This window comes from Sebastes umbrosus, chromosome 15, assembly GCF_015220745.1.
Source record: "Sebastes umbrosus isolate fSebUmb1 chromosome 15, fSebUmb1.pri, whole genome shotgun sequence".
Classification (NCBI taxonomy): domain Eukaryota; kingdom Metazoa; phylum Chordata; class Actinopteri; order Perciformes; family Sebastidae; genus Sebastes; species Sebastes umbrosus.
In genome coordinates, this window is record NC_051283.1 from 28,885,419 (window position 1) to 28,909,581 (window position 24,163).

Below are 24,163 nucleotides of genomic sequence, written 5' to 3' on the forward strand. Positions count from 1 at the left end.
TGTGTGGCTCCGCCAGGCTGAGAGCTGAGAGCGTTGGCAGCTTCACACACAGAGCCACATGTTTCACTCTGTGGTTTCATCAACTGCACTTTATGTGGAAGACCGATGCGTGTGAAATGTATACAACGTGACAGAAAATACATTGTCGTGGTCATAAAAATGTCATAAAACTTCGTGATAAACTGTTTATTGATAGAATAGAAAAGAATACAACTTTATTTTCCACAAAAGTGAAGCATTTCTTTTGCCCAGTGGAAGAAGAAGTACTCAGATCTTGTACTAAAAGGTCGACTCCATCTGCATCACAGTAAGCTAATCAATAAGGTTATGAATAATGTGAACGCTATCACCAGCTGAGTCAACGTTAGCTGGGCTGAGGTTGGAAATAACTGAAAGGGTTAGTTTGGAATAAAATAACTGTTTTTGTGAATGGAGTCTGGTGGCTTTGAAGAGAGCGCTATAACGGCTTCAGTTACCCATCTGATGGTGAGGTAAAGCGTCAGCAGAAAAACGTATTTTAGCCACCTAACAAAATCTAGTGTATGCTATATTTAGAATATTTTCACCTCGCCATCAGACAGCCCTTTCTGACGGGGAACTGAAGCCGTTACATCGCTCTCTTCAAAGCCACCAGACTCCATTCACAAAAGCACCAAACTAGAGACCTAGAGCATTCAGAGGATGAATGGCTTTACTAGCTACATTGACAATAAGGGGGTTTCTGAGCAGTTTACAGAATAGAAGTGCTCGCCATCCAATCGACGAATTATGCAATTCTTGCAGAAAATCTCCAAATTTCAAAGGTTTTTGATCCTAAATCACAGCATGGCTTTTTCTATGGTGATCCTCAAGGTCTTGGTGTCTTAATGTGGTATTTTGGAGGGATAATTGATCATTTTTATCAATTCTCCAGTGGTAAAAAATGGTTAGATTTAGTACCAAATCTGTGTATCAAATGTTATCAACCCAAAAAATGCAGCAACAACTTAAGAGACATAATAGAGCATGTGGATGACCATCATATACTTCTATCACTACAACAACTTGACACAGTAATGAGCCGCATCTCAAATTAATCTTCTTATATTTTGTATAAATGATCTAAATTTGAACAAAGTCACTAAAGCTGTCGGACAAATGTAGCGCAGTAAAAAGTACAGATGTAGTAGAGATGTAGTGGAGTAGAAGTATAAAGTAGCAGAAAATGGAAATACTCAATAAGTACAAGTACTTTAAAAGTTGTTCTTAAGTTGTTGTTTGTTCTTTTAGCTCTGGTTTGGTCTCCACCAGCTCCTGAGAGAAATCATCTTTCAGATCTGTTTCATTCTTGTCTCTCAGAGCCATCCAGCTTCTTCTCCCTGATCTGATCTGAGGCTCTGAATCATGAACCCGGTCTGGATCAAACCCTTTAATGACTAAAACATCCTCCGTATCACTTACAAGTAGCAGATCAAATCGAAGAGTTTGTTTCATTGTCGTGATGCCAGTTTAGCAAACGGCTGACGGTTTGATGCCAAACGCTGATACGTACATCAGTTTTCAGCACCAGTGGAGGCCTGCTGGTTCATTTGTTCCATCGCATCAATCACATGAGAAAGAAAGACAGACGAGACGAAGGAAAACTTTTTACATTAAAAAATCTGAAGGAAAAAAAGACTTGTTTGTCTTGTTCTGGGGCCGTGGTACACAATATATCTGTACATACAATCTGATTTCATCTTATTTTATGTTGAATTATTTGCTATGAGGTAGTTAGGAGGGAGCGGCTACAACCAATGAAAGAGGAGTTTCTCTAACGAGCTTGACAGCGTTGCATTGAAATGGCAGTAGGCCCCTACTGACCCTCATCTATGATGCTTTTATTACACGGCTTTGTTGAATACTCTGTTCCGATTAGTATAGTGATGTCCGGTATGATGTTTTACTAACATTAATATTATATTTATTATTGTTCTGCATGCTTATAATAAATGATCTCAATAACTTTGTCATTTTAATCTTCTGTTTTTAGAGTGTAACATCTGTTCATGGACTATAGATATAAAATACAGTGATGTTTATTAATGTGCACTGTCTCTGTTAAATAAACCAACAAATGAACTATATAAATCTCTCTCTCCAGTCATGTCGGGGGTTACCCGGCTGAGCACCAGAGACATCACAGAGACGTCCGTCACTCTGCTCTGGACTCAACCTCGCGTCCAGTACGACACCTACTACATCACCTTCACCAGCCAGGTAAGACATGTTGTTTTCAGTTTATTCTAGATAAAGAGTCATACAGACTCACGATAACCTCAAGTCTTTCAGTCGAGTTCAAACATTTTCACTTTGAGTCCATGTATTATTGCCTCAGTTAGTGCGTCACGTTTATTTGCATCTACAATGACTTTGTTTGCATCCACATCACCTGTAGTTTTTGATGCATGTTCAGTTTGAACACACCAAAATCCACCTGGGGAATTACTGTTTTTCAGGTGCATTTTTATGCTTTTATTAGATCGTAGACAGTAAAGAGGACAGTAATAATAAATAAATATATTTAAAAATAAAAAATAAAAAAATAATTATTTATTATAAAATACATGCAAAAATAAATAAATTTAGACATGAATACAAATAAATAAATAAAAAGGAAAATTAAACAGAACCATGAATAAATAAAGGACTCGATAGATAAATAGTCATTCATTGTAGCCATTAATTAATTGATGAAATGTGACATGAATTGATATAAATAAATACATACATTTAAAAAAAATAAAATAAATAAAAAGATTAATAAAGAATAAATGTAAAAATAAATAAATTCAAAAATAAATAATAATAATAATAATAATAATAAAATAATTATTACACATGATGAAATAAATGCATAAATAAAAGGGGAACATTAAAAACAGTCAAAACCCAGATAAACACTCACTCATACTTCTAGGAATAATTCAGACAGCAGATGTGTTAGTCGACAGGCTCTCACAGAGTCCCGGATGTCCCGGCATTCAGAGCTGCTCAGAGGGTCCAAATCTCCGTACGGCCGCTCCTCGTGGAGAGGAAAAAATACTGTGGCCGAAGTTTAAACAGGATCCTCGGGGGAGCTTTAAAACATGACGATGAAGTCTGCAGACAGGACCGTAAAACTGCTGAGCATCACCTTAAATAACCTCGACTGTCTTGACAGGATTAAAAACAAAAACAACCTGACCTTTGACCTGCAGATAATAAGACATGAGCTCTTCCTCTGAAGAGAAACGGTATGAAAACTGAGGATTTGCACAGATGGACGAAGTCTCCAAGAGGAATTATTCAAAGAGAAAATGTTAAATTGAATGCCAGGTTAGATATAATAAACTCTGTTTGTGGGTTTGGATGAGGATGTTGTTTAAAGTCAGATCTTGTATCTTCTCCATGACAACGAGGATAACCACGAAACGACAAACAGTAAATTTAACAGAGACTTCAGCAGCTCCACGATCCATTAACACAACTGGATGATGGTTTATGAGAAAAGTGACTCAAAACACTGATATTAAATAATAAATGTGAGGTAAACTCAGATAAAAATGTATTTTTGTCCTTTTCTAGGATAATGTTTTAGCTACTTTATGTCATCCACCAAAATCTGAGCTCAAAACTGTTTTAAAACATTTAAAAGTTGAAAAGTTTCATCAGTACTTTGGGAGAAATTTTGGAAAACTGTCACAAAATCAGGGATTGTATCTTCATGTCATAAGATTTATCTCAAAGTAGGATGAATTATTCAGGGATTAAGTAATATCTGTGTTGCAAATCTAATTAGAGATTGTAAAAAAAATTTAATAGATGGCTTTAAGGCTGCAACTAAGGATTATTTTCAATTAATCTGCAGAATATTTTCTAGATTATTAATAGGTTATGCCTTTAAATGTCTTGTTCTGTCCAAAACCCAAAGATATTCAGTTTACCATGATATAAAACAGAGAAAATCTCCATATTTGAGAGGCTGAAAACAGCGTTTTCTGCATGAAAAATTACTTTAATGATTAATTTATTATCAAAATAGGTGGAGATTATTTTCCTGTCGGTCCACTAATCGTTGCAGCTCTAGATGTCTTCTAATAAATCAAACCATGGATCCTGATCCGTGTCAGGAGGGCAGACATTCTCACCAGACTTAATTTCCACAACAAACACAGAGTAAATTCAGAGTAATCCTCGGGAGCCTCAAGATGCCAACAACAACAACAAACGTCTTCTCTGGAAAAAAATATTGACTCGATTTAGTGATGATGTTTGGATCAAAAGTGCCAAGTTTATATATTCTGACAAACTTTTCCATCGTTATCTAAACCAGGACGTCATCACTCAGCAGCTGTTTGTGAAAACAACTCACCTAAATATTACACTCATCCTCGGCTAAGAGGCTGCAGCTCCATGCACACAAAGCATCACTGAATACGATTTATTTTGAACATTAGAAATTAAATAAATACATTTAAAAAAAAAAAAAAAATGTATATATTAAAAAAAAAACTTTAACGCATAAAATGTCAGAAAAAAAGTCTGTAAAATGTCTGAATTTTTTTTTGAAAGATGTCTAAAATTTGTCCAAAAAAAATCCTAAAAAGTCTGAAAATGTCAGAAAAAAAGTTAAAAAAAAGTCTGAAAAATGTCCAAAAGAAAGCCAGAAGAAAAGTCCGATACTGGTGCTATTTGAAACTAGAAAAACCTCAAAAATCCATCGGTACCAACCATGTCATACTAGCTTGTCCTGAAGGAGGTTAAATAACGCTCCAAACTTACGCGAACCAACGAATGATCTGGGTTTGAACTAATCCACAACGTAAATGTGTCTCCAAATGTTGATCATATTTCATGATTGTTTAGACAAACATGAAACTGTTTATGCTCAACAGATCAACAGACACGATTACGCTGCAAACAGCTCAGTGTCGACTGGATCAAGACGGTTTATGTGAGACACATTTAGCTGCAGTTAGAAACACATTATGATCTATAAAAACACACCTGATAACTTAACAAACTGATCTTTAGTCTGCTGTCTCTCTGAATCCTCTTTTTAATGAACCGATGTCAACTTCTGACCTGATTTGTTCTTCAGACAGCGAGTGTCTGGTGCAGAGATTCATCAGATATCAACAACAACAGCTTGAGTGAGAAATATTTCACGAAATCCAAATTATATAAAATTCAACACACAAATGTTCAATTACAAATAGTATTAGAAATGAATTATAAAGATGTGAGGAAAGATTCGCCACAAAGACCTGAAAAAGTTGTAAATTACTGTTAGACGAAGGAAAATGTTTTCACCAAAGATCATAAATAGAAATATTATATTTACAGATATCTATAAATGTCTGTAAAACTTGTGTTTTATTTTTATACTTACACAGAGTGCTGTTTTCTAAAACTATATTTAATAGACAAGAGAGAAATCTGTGTTTTAGTGCTGAAACTAACCATTATTTTCATTCATTATCAATTAAACTAATGATTATTTATTGCTGATTAATAACTTCTAGTCTATAAAATAGTAAAAAATGCCCAGTGCAATTTCCTAGAGCCCAAAGAGACGACTTCATATACTGCAAATTCTGTCCAAAGCCCAAAGATAATACGAATAAACCTGCAAATATTCACAATTGAGAAGTTTGCATCGGTGAATTTTGGGGATTTTGCTTCAAAAATGACTAAAACGATTAACGATTATCAAAATTGTTGCAAATCATTTCCCCGTCGGTCGACTAATCAAAGAATCAACTAATCGTTTCAGCTCTACTCTGTTTTGAGTTGTTATTGAAATGTAAGAAAAATTAAAATGTAAAAACAAATCTGTGCCGGTAACACGGTGTAACCACAGCCGGAGTAACCGCTGAATCAACGTGTTCTCATCTCAACTCGTCATATAAACGAGCTGTACGTTCGACCGTAACCTGAAGTTGTCTCGTCTCCGTTGGATGAACTCAGCGGTCGATACCCGCAGACACCTCATCTTCCTTCTTTCTTTTCCTACATCGCTCCTCTCTCGCCAGATCTTTAGATTTATTTCCGCCCCTCCTTCAGGAACCTGAACACATCATTTAACAGGGTGAGAGGGTGTGTCGTTGGCGACGGCGTTAGCAACAAAAACAGCATCAACAGATCATCGGTCTCGCTGGTTCTGTCTAAACACAAACTGCAACGTAGCAACGAGGTCCGTTAAAGAGGAATCACATCACTCAGGTGGCAGATTAACAGATTAACAACACCACACTCCTTTACTTCAGTAAAAGTATGTAGGTATTCAGTTAAAGGGAGTTAAAATATTAAAACAGGGATTTGCTGTTGTAGTTTTGAGCTATTAACTAATGATTATTTTCATTATGGATTAATTTGCTGTAAGCAGCGCGGAGGTGTTATGTTTTCGGGTTGTCCGTCCGTCCGTCCGTCTGGTCCATTCTTGTGAACGTGATATCTCAGGAACGCCTGAAAGGAATGTCTTCAAATTTGGGCTCAAGGATGATTAGATTTTAGTGGTCAAGGTCAAAGATCAAGGTCACTGTGACCTCACATCCGTCCCATTCTCGTGCTATTTCGGGAACACCTTGAGCAAATATTAATAGTTATATTGCATGTGTTCATCACTTTAATGTTGCAGCTGGAAGAGGGGGAGCAGATTTTATTATTATTATTATTATTATTATTATTATTATTATTATTATTATTATTATTCAAACATTTGTATTGATTCCACTTATATACATACATATTACCCCAAAAAAATTAAAATAATAATAATAAAAAATACTAAAAAAAAAAAATTAAATCAAATTAAATCAAATTAAAATAATTAAAATTAAATTAAATTAAAATAAATACATAAATTATAGTGGAGCTGATTTTAATTACTTTATATACAGTACTGTTGCGTGGTTTCATCTATATTGTTCCACAGCTTTGTTGAACACTCGATTCTGATTGGTCAATCACAGCGTTCTACGGTCTGTTATTTCTTTTTAACAGACCGTTGCTATGTATAACAGACCGTTGCTATGGGTGCAGTTCTGATGTTGGACTCTGGCAGACCGTTTTTGTGTGAAATTATTGATTTCTTTAGTAAGTAGCCGTGTAATAAGCGGGATAATGTACAGGTAGTGGGTCATTGTTGTGAAATAAACCGCATCGCCCTGTCGGGGTTTATTTCATAACAATGACCGGCTCGCTGTACATTATTCCTTACATAATACATAATCATTTATTAGTTGATTTATATTTTTGCATTAATAATCTGAATCTGCAAAGTAACTAAAGATGGGAAATAAATGTAGTGGAGTAGAAGTATAAAGTAGCATAACATGGAAACACCCATGTAAAAATACTTGATTACTTAATTTAATGTGTTGACCATCATTTCTCCTTTCAGTACATAAACCAGTAACCTCTGCTTCACTTGTTCATCCTCTAACATGTGCGATCAATCAGCAGCAGAAGGCATTAAAGAAGTGGAAAATTACTAATTGCGTTGGTATTTGTGAGCGTCGTGTTGAGTAGAGAGAGAGAGAGAGAGAGAGAGAGAGAGAGAGCAACAAAGAAAAACACTCAACTTCACTTTCTACTTCAGTCAAAATCAAAACTGTGATGATGAAAAGAAAACCAGCTCACTGCTTTAGATTACAGCTCACACAGAGGAATCACCTCACCGCACATGTCCTGGCTTCCTCTCAAACATGTAACACACACACACACAGTTACAGCGATCACCTCCACACAACAGAGCAGCGACCTCCCCGCGGTGACATCATCGAGGGATTAAGCCTCAGTAATGACTCCGAGAAGTTTGGACCGGACCGACAACACCAGGAATTATCTAGAGCCGCCAACAACTGGGGAGAGGAGATGTGATGGATGTATGGATGGATGGATGGATGGATGGAGGGAGGGATGGATGGAGGGATGGATGGAGGAAGTGATGGAGGGATGCCTGAAGAGTCCTGGATGAGGGAATAAGACAGGAAATGATGAGAGGAATCATGTATGATATTATTTACTTTATGAACCCACAGAGAGCAGAAATGATCCAGACTGGAGAAACGGAGAGAGAGGATCAGGGAGTGAAATAGACCAGAGGAAGAAAAGACAAAAGAAAACTGTAGGGCTGTCAATCGATTAATATAATTAATCGGGATTAATCGCAATTTTTTTTATCTGCTCAAAATGTACCTTAAAGGGAGAATCATCAAGTATTTAATCCTCTTATCAACATGGGAGTGGGCAAACATGTTGCTTTATGCAAAAGTATGTTTATATTTATTGTTGCCAATCTATTAACAACACAAAACAATGACAGATATTGTCCAGAAACCCTCACAGGTACTGCATTAAGCATAAAACATATGCTCAAATCATAATTGGAGAAGGAGAGACTCGTGGGTACCCATAGAACCCATTTTCATTCACATATCTGGAGGTCAGAGGTCAAGGGACCCCTTTGAAAATGGACATGAGAGTTTTTCCTCGCCAAAATTTAGCGCAAGTTTGGAGCGTTATTGAACCTCCTTCACGACAAGCTAGTATGACATGTTTCATATGATGCCAGTATCTTCACTCTATAGCTTTAAATCCTGTTAAAAATGTTAATGCATGGCTTAACGCCACTAATTTCTCAAACGCATTAACGCACCATAATGTGTCTCCTCTGTTAAAGCTGAAGTAGGCAGATTGGTTATTTTTATAAAACGATCGCTATATGGTGACAGTAGTACATGAAACAGGTAACCTGAAATAAATCATGTGCCTCTGTGTCCTCCGGTGCTCCTAACGGCATCTGCAAGATTTCACAGACCGGAGGAAAACAAGCAGTAAGAGCTGATCTGAGGTCTGCTGTCCAGCTGCCGTCTATGAGAGCCGGCTGTCAATCACTCACGAACTCCGACCAAACGGTCAAACTAGTCAGCGCTGATCAAATATGAATCAATATTCTGTTACGTTAATGCCTATTTCTCTCCTCAGATGTTCTCAGAATCATCTTGTAGTGCACGGTTTAGCTGTAATGAGAAAGTTTGTGACGCCGCCAAGTTCCGGTCACATGACCAGAGAACAGCCAATAGGAACGCTCTCTCTCTCTCTGAAATGACCTGTGATTGGTCAAAGTCTCCCGTCACGAGCTAGATGTTCTCCTCATGTTCTGAAAACAGAGCCATGAGGAGGAGCAGAAGTCTAGTTTTCTCTCAGAACACTTGAATTACAATATGCTGAAAGGTTATTATGGGATTTTTGCCCAATGATGCCAAAAATATATACTGCCTACTGCCACTTTAACGGAGCCGTTTAGCTCCGTACTGTCGGCAGGCGAGCCGATCACTGTGATCACTCTGAGCAGCATCGTGGGAACGAATCACAATATAAGAAGTGTCTGATTAAGTTAGTTGCTCCAGGGTTGTTCCTCCATGACGTATTCTGGACTTGCTGTTGTGACAAATTGCAGCTTTATGTCTTCTTCACTCACACTGAAGAACTTCCACACTGCCGGCATGTTGTGACGTTACTGACTGCCGCGTGATGTGCCGACGTAAAAAACGTTCATGTGGCGGCTGCATGTGTGTGCGTGAGCGGCAAAAAAATCTTCCAATCGTCATTCGAAAAAACGTCAAAGCAGAGTTTTCTCTGAGCGGAGCATTTTAAACGTCAATATCACAGTCGATCTTGTTTATTTAATTGTGGGAAGCCAAAATGAATGGGATAGAATAATTGAATCATACGGCTCTTCTAGACTTTCTGAATGTTATTGGGCCAAATGGATCAAATTCTGAAAATAAAGTGTAATTTTAAACATATATTCCCAGGATTACAGCCACTCCTTCTCCAAAGAGGGAAAGAGGCAGTGATGCAGAGAGCAATCCACTGATATCCAGCAGAGTAACTCAGTGGCCTCAGACTGTCATTTGCTGCAACACTAAATAATAAGCAGTAAATTTAATTGACTTTGGTGACTTTGACGCTGCTGTTTGGTTTCTGTTTCCCACCGACAGTAAACATCGGTTTCTTATATCCATGACAGACCTTCTTTCCCCTGACCATAAATCAGAAAATCAGTCCAAAGAATGATGTTTGTGGTGCACCCGGGTGGGGTTAAAGCACCGACCGTGAACCACAACATCCCGGTTTACTCTCAGCCTTTGTTGCATGTCTATCCCCGTCTCTCTCTCTTTCTCTCTCTCTCTCTCTCTCTCTCTCTCTCTTCATTTCTCTGCCGGAGCTATGAAATAAAGACATAAAAATTCCCATAAAAGAGGAAGAATTTAATGGTAATAGTTTTGGAAGGCGATGACGGATCAGAAAACGTTCAAACGTGTCATTTTGTGATCGATGCCAGACTTTTTGTTTTGTCGTTTATTTTGGAGGACTTTAGTTTTGTTGTAGTTTGACTTGTTGCAGCAGTATCAGTGTGAGGAATCGGTCCTGAATATCAGACTCTGGACTGTCTTTGGTCTGGTTTCCTTTATTCTGGTGTCTTTTAAAGAATGGAAATAAGAAAATATTAAGTACACTGCAACAGCATTTTGATGTTAAATAGGCCTGCTTTTAATTTGACTTTTAATTCTCAGGAAAGTCTTTAAGTCTGTGTTTAGGATAATTCATTTACTGCCATTAAAGCGGCAGTAGGCAGTATATATTTTTGGCATCATTGGGCAAAACTTCCATAATAACCTTTCAGCATATTGTAATTCAAGTGTTCTGAGAGATAACTAGACTTCTGCTCCTCCTCATGGCTCTGTTTTCAGGCTTTAGAACATCTAGCCTGTGACGGGAGACTTTGACCAATCACAGGTCATTTCAGAGAGAGAGAGCGTTTCTATTGGCTGTGCTCCAGTCAACTTTGGGACAAGTGCAACTCAAGCTGTGTTGTGTTGGGAGCATCTCCTCCGCCGGGAAACAACGTTTGGTGGTTTGATGTTGCTCTATTGACGTCCGGGTGGAAACAGTAGGGCGTTTAGACGCTGTACAGAGCTAGAGGCAGGTTGTGATAAGGAAAAGGAAAAAAAAAAAGCGTGTAAATTTGCCATAAATCAGGAGAGATACGGGAGAATTATGACACCGGGAGGAAACCGGGAGAGGGCGATGGAAAAATGGGAGTCTCCTGGGAAAATCGGGAGGGGTTGGCAAGTCTGGTCAAGATCAGAGCGCTTCTCCCACCGCTGGTTAGAGAAGGACGAAATAGAAGCCAATAGAACAAATAGAAGAGAGTAGATGAAACTCAGAATGAAAACAGAGGAGCAGTCAGTGAATGAAATGAACGTTGGGAGGTGGAGAGGGATGCAGATGTGGGATGCTTGTTGCTACGGAAATGTGTAAACACTGTCAAAAACATGGCGGCTGCCAGAGAGATGACATCACCGCCGGTCCACAGCTGTGACACAGAGAGAGAGAGATAGAAAGAGGGAGAGAGAGAGAGAGAGAGAGAGAGAGAGATGTTTACCAGACCAACAGATAAACAACAACAAGAAGAAGAAGAAGATTCGTCTCTGAGGAACGAAGAGAAAAGAGAGAACATCTGGCTGAAATAATGTTTTATTCAAGTGGTTTGATGAAACACGTTTACATCCGACAAATATTTATTGATTCCAGACGACTCTTTAAAATAGATCTTCCCTTTTAACAATTTACTCAATAACAGACGGACATTAGCATTTTAAGGGCTGCTGGTAATTATTATTTTATGGTTTATTTTGTGAATGATTAATTCTTTTGTGCTATAAATGTTGAAAAATCTGCCAATCAAACGTTCCCAAAGCCAAAGGTGACGTCTTAAAATTACCTGTTTTGTGTTAAAAAAATATACATATATATTCAGTTTATAATGATATAAAACAGAAACATCTGAGGAGCAGAGAACATTTGATTCAATTATCAAAATATGTTTATTATTTTTTTGTCATCAAATTAATTTTTTTTCTAATAACCCTGTTAAATTCTTTATTTAACCCATAAATATCTCATAAACGTTTATATTATAAATATGTTTTGTTAAATTAAATACAAGTGCAGCTGAAATTATTAGTCAATTAACCAATTAGTCGATTGAAACGATCAAAATAGTTGCCACTCAATTTTCTGTCAGTCATTTTTAAAGGTCCCATATTGTAAAAAGTGAGATTTTCAGGTCTTTTATATTATTAAGCAGGTTTAAGTGCTATATAAATACTGTTAAACTATCAAAACCCTCAGTATACGGAGAAATACACACAGCCCGTATTCAGAAACTGTGTGTTTGAAACAAGCCGTTAAGATTTCTGTCCATTTGTGATGTCACAAATATACAATATTTAGACAATTACACGGTTTTAAATGTAAACATACTAAATGTGTCCCATTTCCTGTTGCAGTGTATGTGAATGACATCAGCTGACAGGAAGTAAACATGGACCCAAACTGTTGCCTAGCAACGCAATTCCGTTGCAATTCCGTTGAAATGCACTAAAACGGAGCGTTTCAGACAGAGCATGAATACAGGCATATTTCAGACGGACAGTATGAGAAAAATAATGTGTTTTTTGAACATTAAAGCATGTAAACATGTTCTAGTCGAAACCCAAAATACAAACATGAACCTGAAAATGAAAACAATATGGGACCTTTAATGGTTCCAGCTTCACAAAATGTGAATATTTGCTGCTTTTCCTTTTAATAATGTTAATAATGTTAATATATTAGTAATAATGTTGAGGTTTGGAACTAAACAAACATTGTGAAGGTGTCACTTTGGGCTCTGGGTCGTTGTGACCAAACAATCAATCAATTAATGGAGAATATAATCAGCAGATGAATCCATAATGACAATAATCATTAGGTAATAGTTCAACAGGCTATAGCAGTAAAATCCTGCTTTTACATAAATGCATGAGTAATAATAATCTAATGATAGAATATATAATAGTAGAACTGTCACAGTTTTAATACTGTAAGTACGTTTTCCTGCTTAAATCTATACAGTATTCAGTGTGTAACCGCTTTAATGAGCTGCACTGAATCTGAACTCTTGTTTTTAAGCCTCGTGTCTCCAGTTAATGACGTCCGTCTCGTTCACGTCGTCGTCGCAGATTAAAAAAAGTCTGGCGGTCCAAGATGACCAGTTCAGTGGCAGGAAGTGGAGCCTTTATGTCAGAGGGAAACGATGAATCAACCCTCAGTGCTGCCCAGCAGCCGTTGTGTGATTGGTTATTTGAATTAAGTTGCATTTAATTCAGAAATAAAGTGCAGTTTTATTCTGGAGTCCGTGAATCATCTGAGCAGAATAAATCAGAATAAATCAGTTTGATTCATTCAGTTTTTATTGAAATCTTTACGAACCACACAATGATGCATTCAGGAGCTGAAAAATGAAAGACTGGACCCACAATGTCAGTGTTTCCCAGAGTGGTTCTGTTTCTTTAGACAAACGTGATTTATCTTTTATGTTTTAATTTAAGGATATCACTGTGATCCAGACTGAAATATCTCAACTTTTACTGGACTACAGTGGATTTCTGTGCAGACAAATTAACCGACTGATGCGGGGGTAGACCAGCAACTCTTGTGTTCTGAGAGGTAAAATTACTGTTTTTGTGAATGGAGTCTGGTGGCTTTGAAGAGAGCAATATAGCGGCTTCAGTTCCCCGTCAGAAAGGGCTGTCTGATGGCTAAGTGGTGAAAATATTATAAATATATCATACACTTAAACTAATATTGATTTATTTAGGTGTCAGACAGCCCTTTCTGATGGGCAACTGAAGCTGTTTAATCGCTCTCTTCAAAGCCACCAGACTCCATTCACAAAAACAGTGATTTTACCTCACAGAACACAGGAGTATACATGCAACCTTTTCCGTTATTTCCAAACTTAGCACAGCTAACGTTGACATTATTCATACCTTATTGATTAGCTACCAATCAATAAGGTAACCTACGTTGCTGCTTTTTGCTAAAGGCTGAGTGGACGTTTCCATTTGAAAAAAAAAAAGAACAGATGGACCCGCCCTTTAATAACCCACTTAGACCTCTTCAAATCCAGAAAGAACCACAGTCCCTGAACGTCCCGCAGGGACGCCACAGAGCCTCGACTTTGTCTTAAAGCGAGTCATCTCAGTTTTAATGATGTCACCCTCATTCATATGGAAATGGATGAAAGTGTTTGTTTGACACGAGGACGTTGACCTCTATCGCCAGGCAGCCACCATAGCAACCAGCGTGGCGACCAGCTGTGGTGCATTTACTTTATATAACACGGCATCCATTCACTAGAAAACACCAACCCCAGTGCTCCCAGTTGAGTAACTGGTGACTCAGCTTTTGATTCATGGGCAGTTCCCAACAGATAGTTTTAATAAAAAGACACTTTGTGCAGCGGGAAATGATCCTGACTGGAATTATGGGATTTATTACATTCACTGAACAACAGAGTCACGAGAACAGAGTCTGTAATGACACGGCAATAATCAATAAACAAGAAGTATTTACATCTCTGAGTATTTAGACTGTAGAACAAAACAAAAATGATTTTTATTCTGAAAACGACAAGCCCAGAAACAGGCCTGCTTTTTTAAAAATATATATGTAATAATACTAATATTAATAAACTTTATGCAGCACTTTTCTTAAATGTCCAATATTGTAAAAAGTGAGATTTTCATGTCTTTTATATTATTAAGCAGGTTTAAGTGCTTTATAAATACTGTTAAACTATCAAAACGCTCAATATACAGAGAAATACACACAGACCGTATTCAGAAATTGTGTGTTTGAAACAAGCCATCAGGATTTCTGTCCATTTGTGATGTCACAAATATACAATATTTAAACCATTCCATGGTTTTAAACATAAATGTTTTAAATGTGTCCCAGTTTATTTCCTGTTGCAGTGTATGTTAATGACATCAGCTGACAGGAAGAAAATATGGACCCAAGCTGTTGCCTAGCAACGTAATTCCGTTGAAATGCACTAAAACGGAGCGTTTCAGACAGAGGGTGAAAACAGGTTTATTCAGGCAGACAGTATGAGGAAAATAATGTGTTTTTTGAACATTACAGCATGTAAACATGTTCTAGTAGAAACACAAAATACAAACATGAACCTGAAAATGAACATGATATGGGACCTTTAATAAGGTTGCTTTACAAGAGTATACTGTACTTAGTGCTGTACAGAAAAAACAGCAAATCCCAAAACAACAATAAAAATTATAAAATAAAATACAAACAACAGAGGCATCATGTCGGCATTTTAGGAAATACACTTATTGGTGAGAAGATTGATACCGCTCTCTGACTATTAGTAATAGTCATTATCTTCGTTTTTTATTATGCCTCGGTGCCAGCGACATTTTTGTGAATGCGATATCTCACAAAAAAACAATTATATCTCAATTTGGCACAACCTTCCACTAGAACTCAGGATGAACTGATTAGATTTTGGTGGTCAAAGGTCACTGTGACCTCACAAAACATGCTTTTGGCCATAAGTCAGGAATTCATATAATAATGATAATGATAATAATAATAATAATATATTTTATTTAGTCTGAGGAGCATCTTTACTGTTAACCACAACTCAGAGCATCATCCTGCAGCATGTCAAACTTTTATTTTTAGATAAAGGAGATTTTAAATTCATGCTTCTGGCTGCAGCAATCACTGAATATTATAATGTCAACATTCAATCACATACAAAACAACAACTAAACAAGAAGAGCAGTTATTTTTCCCCCCTCAGGATTGTTTCTGTTTCTGCTTCAGTTAATTTAGATTCTGGAAACTCCAGAAAGTAAAAAAACCAACAGAACACACACAGACACACGATGCCCTGCAGACAGCACCGTGTTTCCACTCAGTCTGATCAGACTCTTCATGCTCCGTAATGATAATGATAACATTGTGATTTTTTAATTATCGTTATTATTATCATAATTATCATTATTATGTGGGAATGTGTTTGTTCCCTCCATCAGTTTGTTGAGAGTTAATTATCAGCCGTCAGTGAGGAAACAGGAGACAACGCTCCCTCTACTGGTCCTCTTCTGTGCAGCACTTTAATAGTTTCAGTTTCACCATTTAAACTGGATCACTTTCAAATGTGCCACCGTGTTCAAACTCTACTATTTAATATCCTCTCAGTAACTCTTTAGGTCTTCTGAGAGGTCCATATATTCAATGCATGTATTTGTTTTTAAGTTTTAACCTCCATTAATGATTTAATAAATATGTCTGCTCAGATCCAAAAATATTTTAACTACTGTACATTCACTAAATATGCTAATTTAATAGATTTAGATAACTTTATTGTTAGATATTGTTTATTTTAATTTTACTAAAATATTTTTATTTAATTTTTTTTTCTCATAAAACAAAACAAGACAAACACTGGACTACTAGCATACTGGTACCATAGCTTACATACCGTCACAGACTTTCACACTTACACACAGACATATCTATTGTGCTCAAGCGTGGGGGGATAGGTGACTTAAATAATAATAATAATCCAAATTAAGTGGATCAGAAACAAAAAACAAAGAATAAAATTAAATTATGCTAATTCAATTAATTATATATATAATTAATTTAATCAATATAATTTTATATTTTTATATTTTTTATAGTTATATACATACATACATGCATATAAAATAATTAATTTAATTAAAATAAAATATATATATACATACATACACACATATGCCGTAATAAATTAATCTAATAAATGTAATAAATAAAAAAGTATTAATAAAAAGTAGAATAAAAAAAATTAACATAAATAAATAGAAATTAAAAAATATATATTAAATAATAATAATTAAAATAATTAAAATTGTATTGTTTATTATAACTTTAAAGATTGTCTTGCAGCAGATACTGTTTGGTGAAAAAAGTACCCAGCCCTGTAGTGTATGTCTTTGTAAATTAATTAGGTATTAAAGAGGTAATAAACAAATGTTTTTTTATTAAAAGTTAACAGGAAAAAAAATGTATTTATTTATTTGTTTTTTTTGGAGGAGCAAAGTAGCTTCACTGTGTCCTTCACACTTCTACATTTTCATTTTATTTCATATTTGTTATTTTGATTATTGTTGTTTTGGAACCTTTTCAGTTGTTTTTAATGACTTTTTTGTTGTTGTTGCTGTATATTTTGTAGGCAACTTGCTGTTTATTGTTTCATATGTGGAATCATTTCACATATTTTCTGATCTTTATAATTGGCTTGTTTTCCTCTCCTTGTTTTATTGACACTAATGGGAAGAATAAAGAATATTTCATGTCAGATGTTGTTGCAGTGGTGGTCTCACTAAGCTGCAGACCTCCACATCTCGGTCTACGTCTTACCAGCATTTAGTCAGTGGACTTCAAAGAGTGATTCATGCAGTTTTGTTGTCTGGTCCAAACAGAAGGAGAGCGACCAGCAGATCAGTGTGCAGGTGGAGGGCAGCCTGACCTCCTTCACCCAGACGGGGCTGGCAGCCGGTCAGGATTACACCGTCAGCATCACCGGAGAGATCGACGGCAGGAAGGGAGCCGAGACCTCCGCTGAATTCATGACCCGTGAGCTATTTCTCCTTTCCTTAAATAAAAATACACAAATGTGATTCTGTGTTTTTCTTCTCAGGTAAAAAAAAGTAGACCCAATAACAAGGGTTAGAATAGTTTGCTGATGTTAGTTTTTTATGACATTTTCAGGAAAATTGAAGACATTAGATATATTTTAAATGAAAGATATTGATAAGCATGCTTCAGCTTCAATACTAGAATATTGGTATCAATACCTGCTTTGTGAAAAGTCACATTCATCAAATATGGCAGGTGCTGAAATCATGAATATATTGCAGTTGACAGTAATGCTTACCAAAGTATATTTCTGGTTAGAAAACGGAGCTTCTGACCGACATATTGGCAGACATGAGCGGCTCAAATCGCCAAACTGGCAGCGAGAGTTTAAACATTTCCGTCTCGCTGCCCTTCCTGTGAAAGATATAATATCTGTGGCAGCTGCAGGAGTGTAACTGTGATGCTGCAGTGTGAATTTAATGTTGAAAAAGTGGATGTTTGTGTACCTATTCCCACATGTTACATGCTAACTGGCAGAATAGAGGTTGTAAAAACTGTATATTGTCTTCCTCTTCAGTCATCTCCGGTCCCGCCAACCTCAGAGTCGTCAAGACGACCTCCACGTCTGCGGTGGTCCAATGGGAGCAGTCGCAGGGTGAGATCGACAGGTACCGTTTGACCGTCACACCCAGCGACGGAGCGGGGAGGAGTCAAGAGATGACCGTCCCAGCTGGCCAAGACTCCGCCGAACTTCGGCAGCTGGAGGCGGGGCGTTTGTATGACATCACACTGGTGGCGGAGAAGGGCACGAGTCAGAGCAAACCAGCAACAACTCAGGTTACTCCAGGTGAGTAGGAACAAAGTTTATCTGAACGATTGAGGTCAATGAAATCTTATTTTAGCAGATTTCTCAATAGGGTTCAAAATGACATTTAAGATAACTCCAGTTATAAGATGAGACGGCTGTTTTGGGAACGTTTCCACTATTACTCCAAGGATAAAACAGAGTCCTGATCATGGAGACCTTTTACTCACTCGAGCAACGAGCAGTTGCAAACTACAGTAACCAGCTGTTAAAGAAAATTACTGAAATTATATATTTGTGAGGTGTTTTTCAAGATTTACGTCTTCAGTAGGAACCAATGGGCTTGGAGTTTAGAGCCACAGACAGGAAGTCAGACAGTATTGAGAGGCGGACTAAGACGTTGTTGGTTTTGGTCTTTTTAGGGGCCGTTCACCAAGCTCCCAGGAACTTTATAAACTTTATAAACTTTGAAGCAAATTTTCGTAGTGGACAAACGGCGCTACTACAACTTCCGTGTCCAGACTGATAAATCGAGCGGTAAAGTTACTGTGAGGGATTTACGGTGCTGGGAAAACCATTTCTCCATCCATTTTTGTTTTTACTTTAGTCGGGGAGGCTTAATGCTGTATTACCGCAACGTCATCATCATTGAAACGAGGTTTTGGTTACTTAGTAACGGCAGGCGCAACAGGAGCGCAACCTCCCAAGCACCTTGGATGAAGGCATTTTCAACATTCAACAGCCCCTTTTGTGATTTGCAGAAAAAAAGAAAAATATAGAATAACACCAGACTTATCCTTGAAGTTTTAAGCTTGTTACAATGTATTTTTAAGTTTAGAAAAAAATCTCCAAAACAAACACTGCTTGAACCCTGCATATGATCTGTGTGAGCAAATCAAATGTTTCTCTTTCAGGTTGTCTTCAGGTGGGAACAAACTTGCTTCAGCTAAGTGAAACATGTGTCCAGACACCTCATTATTCAATAGAACACATCATTTAAAACACATTACACTGTGGAGACAGTAAAAGTTAATGAAGTGAGGTGCAGCCTCAACTCTCAAGCAGCAAAAATAGAGAGCTTCAGAAGAAAATATTCCTTCAACTGCTACGTTTTCCTGAACTCTGTCATGATATTTACCTTTCAACAGTGACACTATGTTGAATTCTTCTGTCCAACATTAACAATTTTCCTCTTTCAGGTTCTCCATGGATCCAACTGTCCTGAGTTGTTTGTTTGCTCTTGCATAATAACTGACAAACTATTGTTTATCAGGTTTTCTTGACTAGAATCGTAATGAATATTAAAACTGCTTTTCTTCCTTTATTAGAGCTCTTCTGGATTATTAACAACAGCAGCATATGATGACCTTAACTCTGAATCCAAATGCTCACTCCCCTCACATCTTTAGGAACGACATCACCAAGGGTTACCACGGCAGCTTTGACACTAGCACCTGGACGAGATGTTGGCGACAGACACCAAGACTTTAACCCCTCGGCTGAGGTGCAAGTCTTTGACCAACAGGATGGGAGCGAGGCCGTAAAAGTCGGAGGTATCGATGGACCTAACAAAGTCTCAACAACCTCTGTGACTGCAAGAACTAAACCTCTGGTCAGCAGAAAGATGGCAATAAATGGCACCAAGCCCAAAGATTCTGAAAGGCCCGCATTGTACAGGAAGCCAAATGCCTCAGGCCCTTTCCGTTTCAACACAACCAGAGTTGTGCCTGGACGGAGAAAGTTTGGCCCAGGCCCTTTGAAAAAGCCCCCGGTGGGGCAGAAGAAGAAGGCACCAATAGTACCCAAAAAAACTAAACCAGGTGTTCCCGCTATCGGAGACGGGACTTTGACTGTGAGAGACCCGAGTGTGGAGGCATCAAGCACCGAGAGGAGGGACAACAAGAACCCAGCTATAATGTCTGGGACTGATTCAGATGCAAACAGACTAAGTAGCTCCGAGGAACCAACTGTTGCTGTCGGCTCCAAAGAGCAACCAGATGTTGGCACGGCAGGCCAAGGAAACGACACTGCTCCAGTGTCTGCAGAGCCAACTGGGACTGCTCAAAGCCAAGAGAAGAAATGTATGAACAAAGTTAAAGTGACACACATTAGATTACCCCATCGGGGCAGAGGCGGTGGGTGTAGGGGGGATGGAACAGTGCTGGTAGGAAAGACACCGGGTTCAGATCGAGGTTCCTCCGAAACAGATGATTTGAAACCCTCGTCTGCAGCGACGGACCTCGACTATTCACCAGATCCTTTACGTAAACTCCTGATGGACACTTTTGACAGTTTGAATATCACAACATTTTCTGTCCACCTGTCGGAACCGTCAACCCTCTCTGTTAATGCAGAAACGACGAGGAAGCAGATTTTAAGTGGACTGAAGCCATTGTCGCCATCTTCGTCCTGGTCTTTGCCCTCGTCAACCTCACAATCATCATCACGAACATCATCCTCTTTAGCATCACCTTCACTTGTTCCATCTTTTTCAACAGCAGCGCCTTCATCATCACTAACATTGTTAGGATCATCACCCTCATCCTTACCTTCACCACCATCATCACTACCATCAATTTCACCGTCACCTCCATCAGTATCCCTTTCCAGTTCAGATAAATCAGGTTCAGTTGGACGCAATGAACTAGATGTTGATACCAGCGAAAGTGGGACCGACGTTACCTCACCTCAAGACCAAAAATTACCACCCTCAGGAAAAGGTGGCATACCTCTTTTCCAACGTAGACCTGCAAAACGTGGATACGTAAGTCGCCTACGCCCAAATTTGGGATTGTCTCAGAACAAAACCCGTCTAAATTTGAGAGTTCCTCACGGTTCAACTCCTCGTTTCAGCCTCATCCCTAGGAGAGAGCCAGAGACCAGACATACATCCACAAGTGAATTATCATTTTCACCATCTACATCTGCTTCAGAGGAACCTTCCTCAGTTGAGATAAATGCACCGGTGAGGGATTCGAGTGGACTCAAGCCATTGTTGCCATCCTCATCCTGGTCGTCGTCCTCCTCAACCTCACAATCATCATCACAGTCATCATCCTCTTTAGCATCACTTTCACTAGCTTCATCTTCATCATCAGCAGCTCCATCACCATCACATTCATCAGCTGAACCATCATCATCATCATTGCCATCATCCCCATCCTCTTTAGCATCACCTTCACTTGCTCCATCTTCATCAATAGCAGATCCATCATCATCACTAACATCATTAGTATCATCACCCTCATCCTCACCATCATTGCCATCATCACTACCATTATTATCACCGTCACCTTCATCAGCATCCCTTTCCAGTTCAAATAAATCAGGTTCAGTTGGAAGCAATGAACTAGATGTTGATAACAGTAAAAGTGCGACCGACGTTACCTCACCTCAAGACCAAAAACTGCCACCCCCAGGAAAAGCTGGCGTACCTCTTTTCCACCGCACACCTGCAAAACATGGATACGTACGTCACCTACGCCCAAACTCTGGACAGTTTCAGAATAAAACCCGGCTAAATTTGAGAGTTCCTCACGGTTCAACTCCTCGTTTGAACCTCATTCCTCGAAGAGAGCCAGAGACCAGACATACATCCACAAGTGAATTATCGTTTATACCATCGCCCTCCGTTTCAGAGGAACCTTCCTCAGTTGAGGTAACTGCACCCCTCAAGGATTCGAGTGGAGACCAAGAAGGGGCAACTACACCTGCGTCCACTGGAGTTGAACAAAACCAGAAAAAAGTCCCAACAGAAAGAGGGCGAATCCCAGTTCGCCGTCTTCCTCCAAAGGGGGGATACCTGCGTCGTCCAAACTTTAGACCTCTTCAGAACCGGACTCGTCCAAATTTGAGGCTGCTTCCTCCCCCCTCTCGACCTTTAAATCCTGCATCAGACACAAGAAAAGAGCAGGCATCTTCCACTGAATTGCCAGCCACTTCTTCTTCTAAAGAATCCTATCTGGCTGAAGGTACAGGGCCAAAAGGAGAGGAAGATGAAGACAAAGTTGGGACAAAAATGTCCTCGACGAGCATGTCCACTGAGTTCAATCAGACCTTCAGAGAAAGTGAAGTGCCTTCCTCTCATCGCCCATCCACCAGATTTGGTTACTATCGTCGGCCGCAACTGTATGATGGACGTTTCCCAAACAAAACTCGTACAAACCTGAGACCACCTCAACATCCCATGCGCAAGCCTTTCCCAGCCAGAAAGCTAAATGAAGGCATTACTTTTGGAGGTCAAGTTAGACAATCAGAAAAGGATAGTACCCCTGAAATCCCAGATAACCCATCAGGAGGGCAGGATGTCCCCATGCCAACCCAAGGAGTCCAAAATAGACAATCAGGAGAACAAGACACTGCAAAGGTAATTTCAAGTTCTCAAATGGATGGCCATGATGCTACCGTCAGACCACAGATTAACGAAGTAGAAGGGGGTGCTCCAGTCCAAACTACTAAAACTGGGGAAGAAGAAGAAACTAGCACCCCAGATTCAAACTCCCATAAAGAGAGAGACAATGCTGGCAAAGCTACAAGTCAAGGTAGACCGACTATAAAACAGGCTTCCTCTGATTCAAGACCCGGAGCCCCGAGACCAGTCACACCTCCAAAGAGGAAACCACCAACAAGAACTATGACAGCACCGCATCCCACCCAGACAAGACGCTACAACAGTGGGGGCAAAATGAGAGAGGACAAAACAAATAGTACCGCAAAAAGGTTGTTTGACAGTAAACCCAAACAGTCAATCAAAAGTGCTGATTCCAAACCTCGGACGGGATCAGATGTTCCCTCTTCAGGAGTCACAAGGGAACCTCTGGACCATGTGGGAGTGACGAACCAGACCTCAGATGGATTTACGCTCATATGGGACTCACCGGAAGAGAAGTACAAAAACTTTGTTGTGACAAGCAAAGACGTTGAGAAAGACGAAGGGCCAAAGCGGAAGGAAAGCAAGAAAGATCAGGTAGAAAAACAAGAAGACTCTGGCGATGAGGAGGAGGAAGTGAAGCATCAACCATCCAAAGGAACAGAAAATGGAGGCAGTGAAGATGAAAATAGAGTACCTGAAAGTGTCTCTACACAAAGTCCGCTGATCCAAAGAAGCACAAAAACCAAACCTGTAACAGGAAGTGACAAAACCTTCAAAAAAGTTCTTCCTGGTTCAGCTCGCTCCTTCCAGTTTGAGAATCTGCCTCCTCAGACCGAGTACACCGTGACCTTGCTTGGAAAGGGTCCTGGCCTTCTGTCCAGACTGCACAAGCTTGTCATCAGTACAGGTACAAGCCATTGTGACAGTAGAACAACAGTTACTGCACAATGAAACAACATTACCGTCAATGTTGAATTCCTCTACAGAAAACTTGTTCCTTTCACCATCAGCTTAGAAAATAAAACTGTTCACGCACACATCTTTAAAGCGCCACATGTCTCGTGGTGATTTAAACCAAAATCCATCTGTTAACTAATTGTCGTGTCGTGTTAACTCGTGTTAAGTATGATTGTCAATGTTTGCTCACCCACTAAATGCTTCCTCTATGTTCATTTCAAGAGCTGTGATGCTCTTGAATACTGTAAGCTCACGATTTACAGTTTCCCTCCATGTATTTCTTCTTTAATCACTGGTTCGGTGATGACGTAACCTGTTTTGTTTGTTTTCAGTGGATCTTGATGTTCAAAATGTCTATCAAGTGGTTGTGTTTTGTGTTAATGCTGTGTTTGTGCACTCATTCCTCAGCTTTCGTCGGCAATTACACATTAAAATAATCGACACTCTCTCAACCATAAACAGACACTCTCCGTTAT

The 24,163-nt window shown here is 38.8% G+C and overlaps 1 protein-coding gene across 1 annotated transcript in view; it reads left to right on the plus strand.

Annotated features, from left to right (window-relative positions):
• The window catches only part of LOC119503621 (tenascin-like), a 46,359-nt gene that overhangs the window by 13,610 nt on the left and 8,586 nt on the right, over positions 1-24,163 (plus strand). Inside the window, exons 7-10 of the mRNA XM_037795483.1 lie at positions 2,123-2,238; positions 17,397-17,550; positions 18,131-18,400; positions 19,768-23,637. Coding sequence (XP_037651411.1) covers positions 2,123-2,238; positions 17,397-17,550; positions 18,131-18,400; positions 19,768-23,637 — 4,410 coding nt within the window. The remainder of the gene's footprint in view (positions 1-2,122; positions 2,239-17,396; positions 17,551-18,130; positions 18,401-19,767; positions 23,638-24,163) is intronic.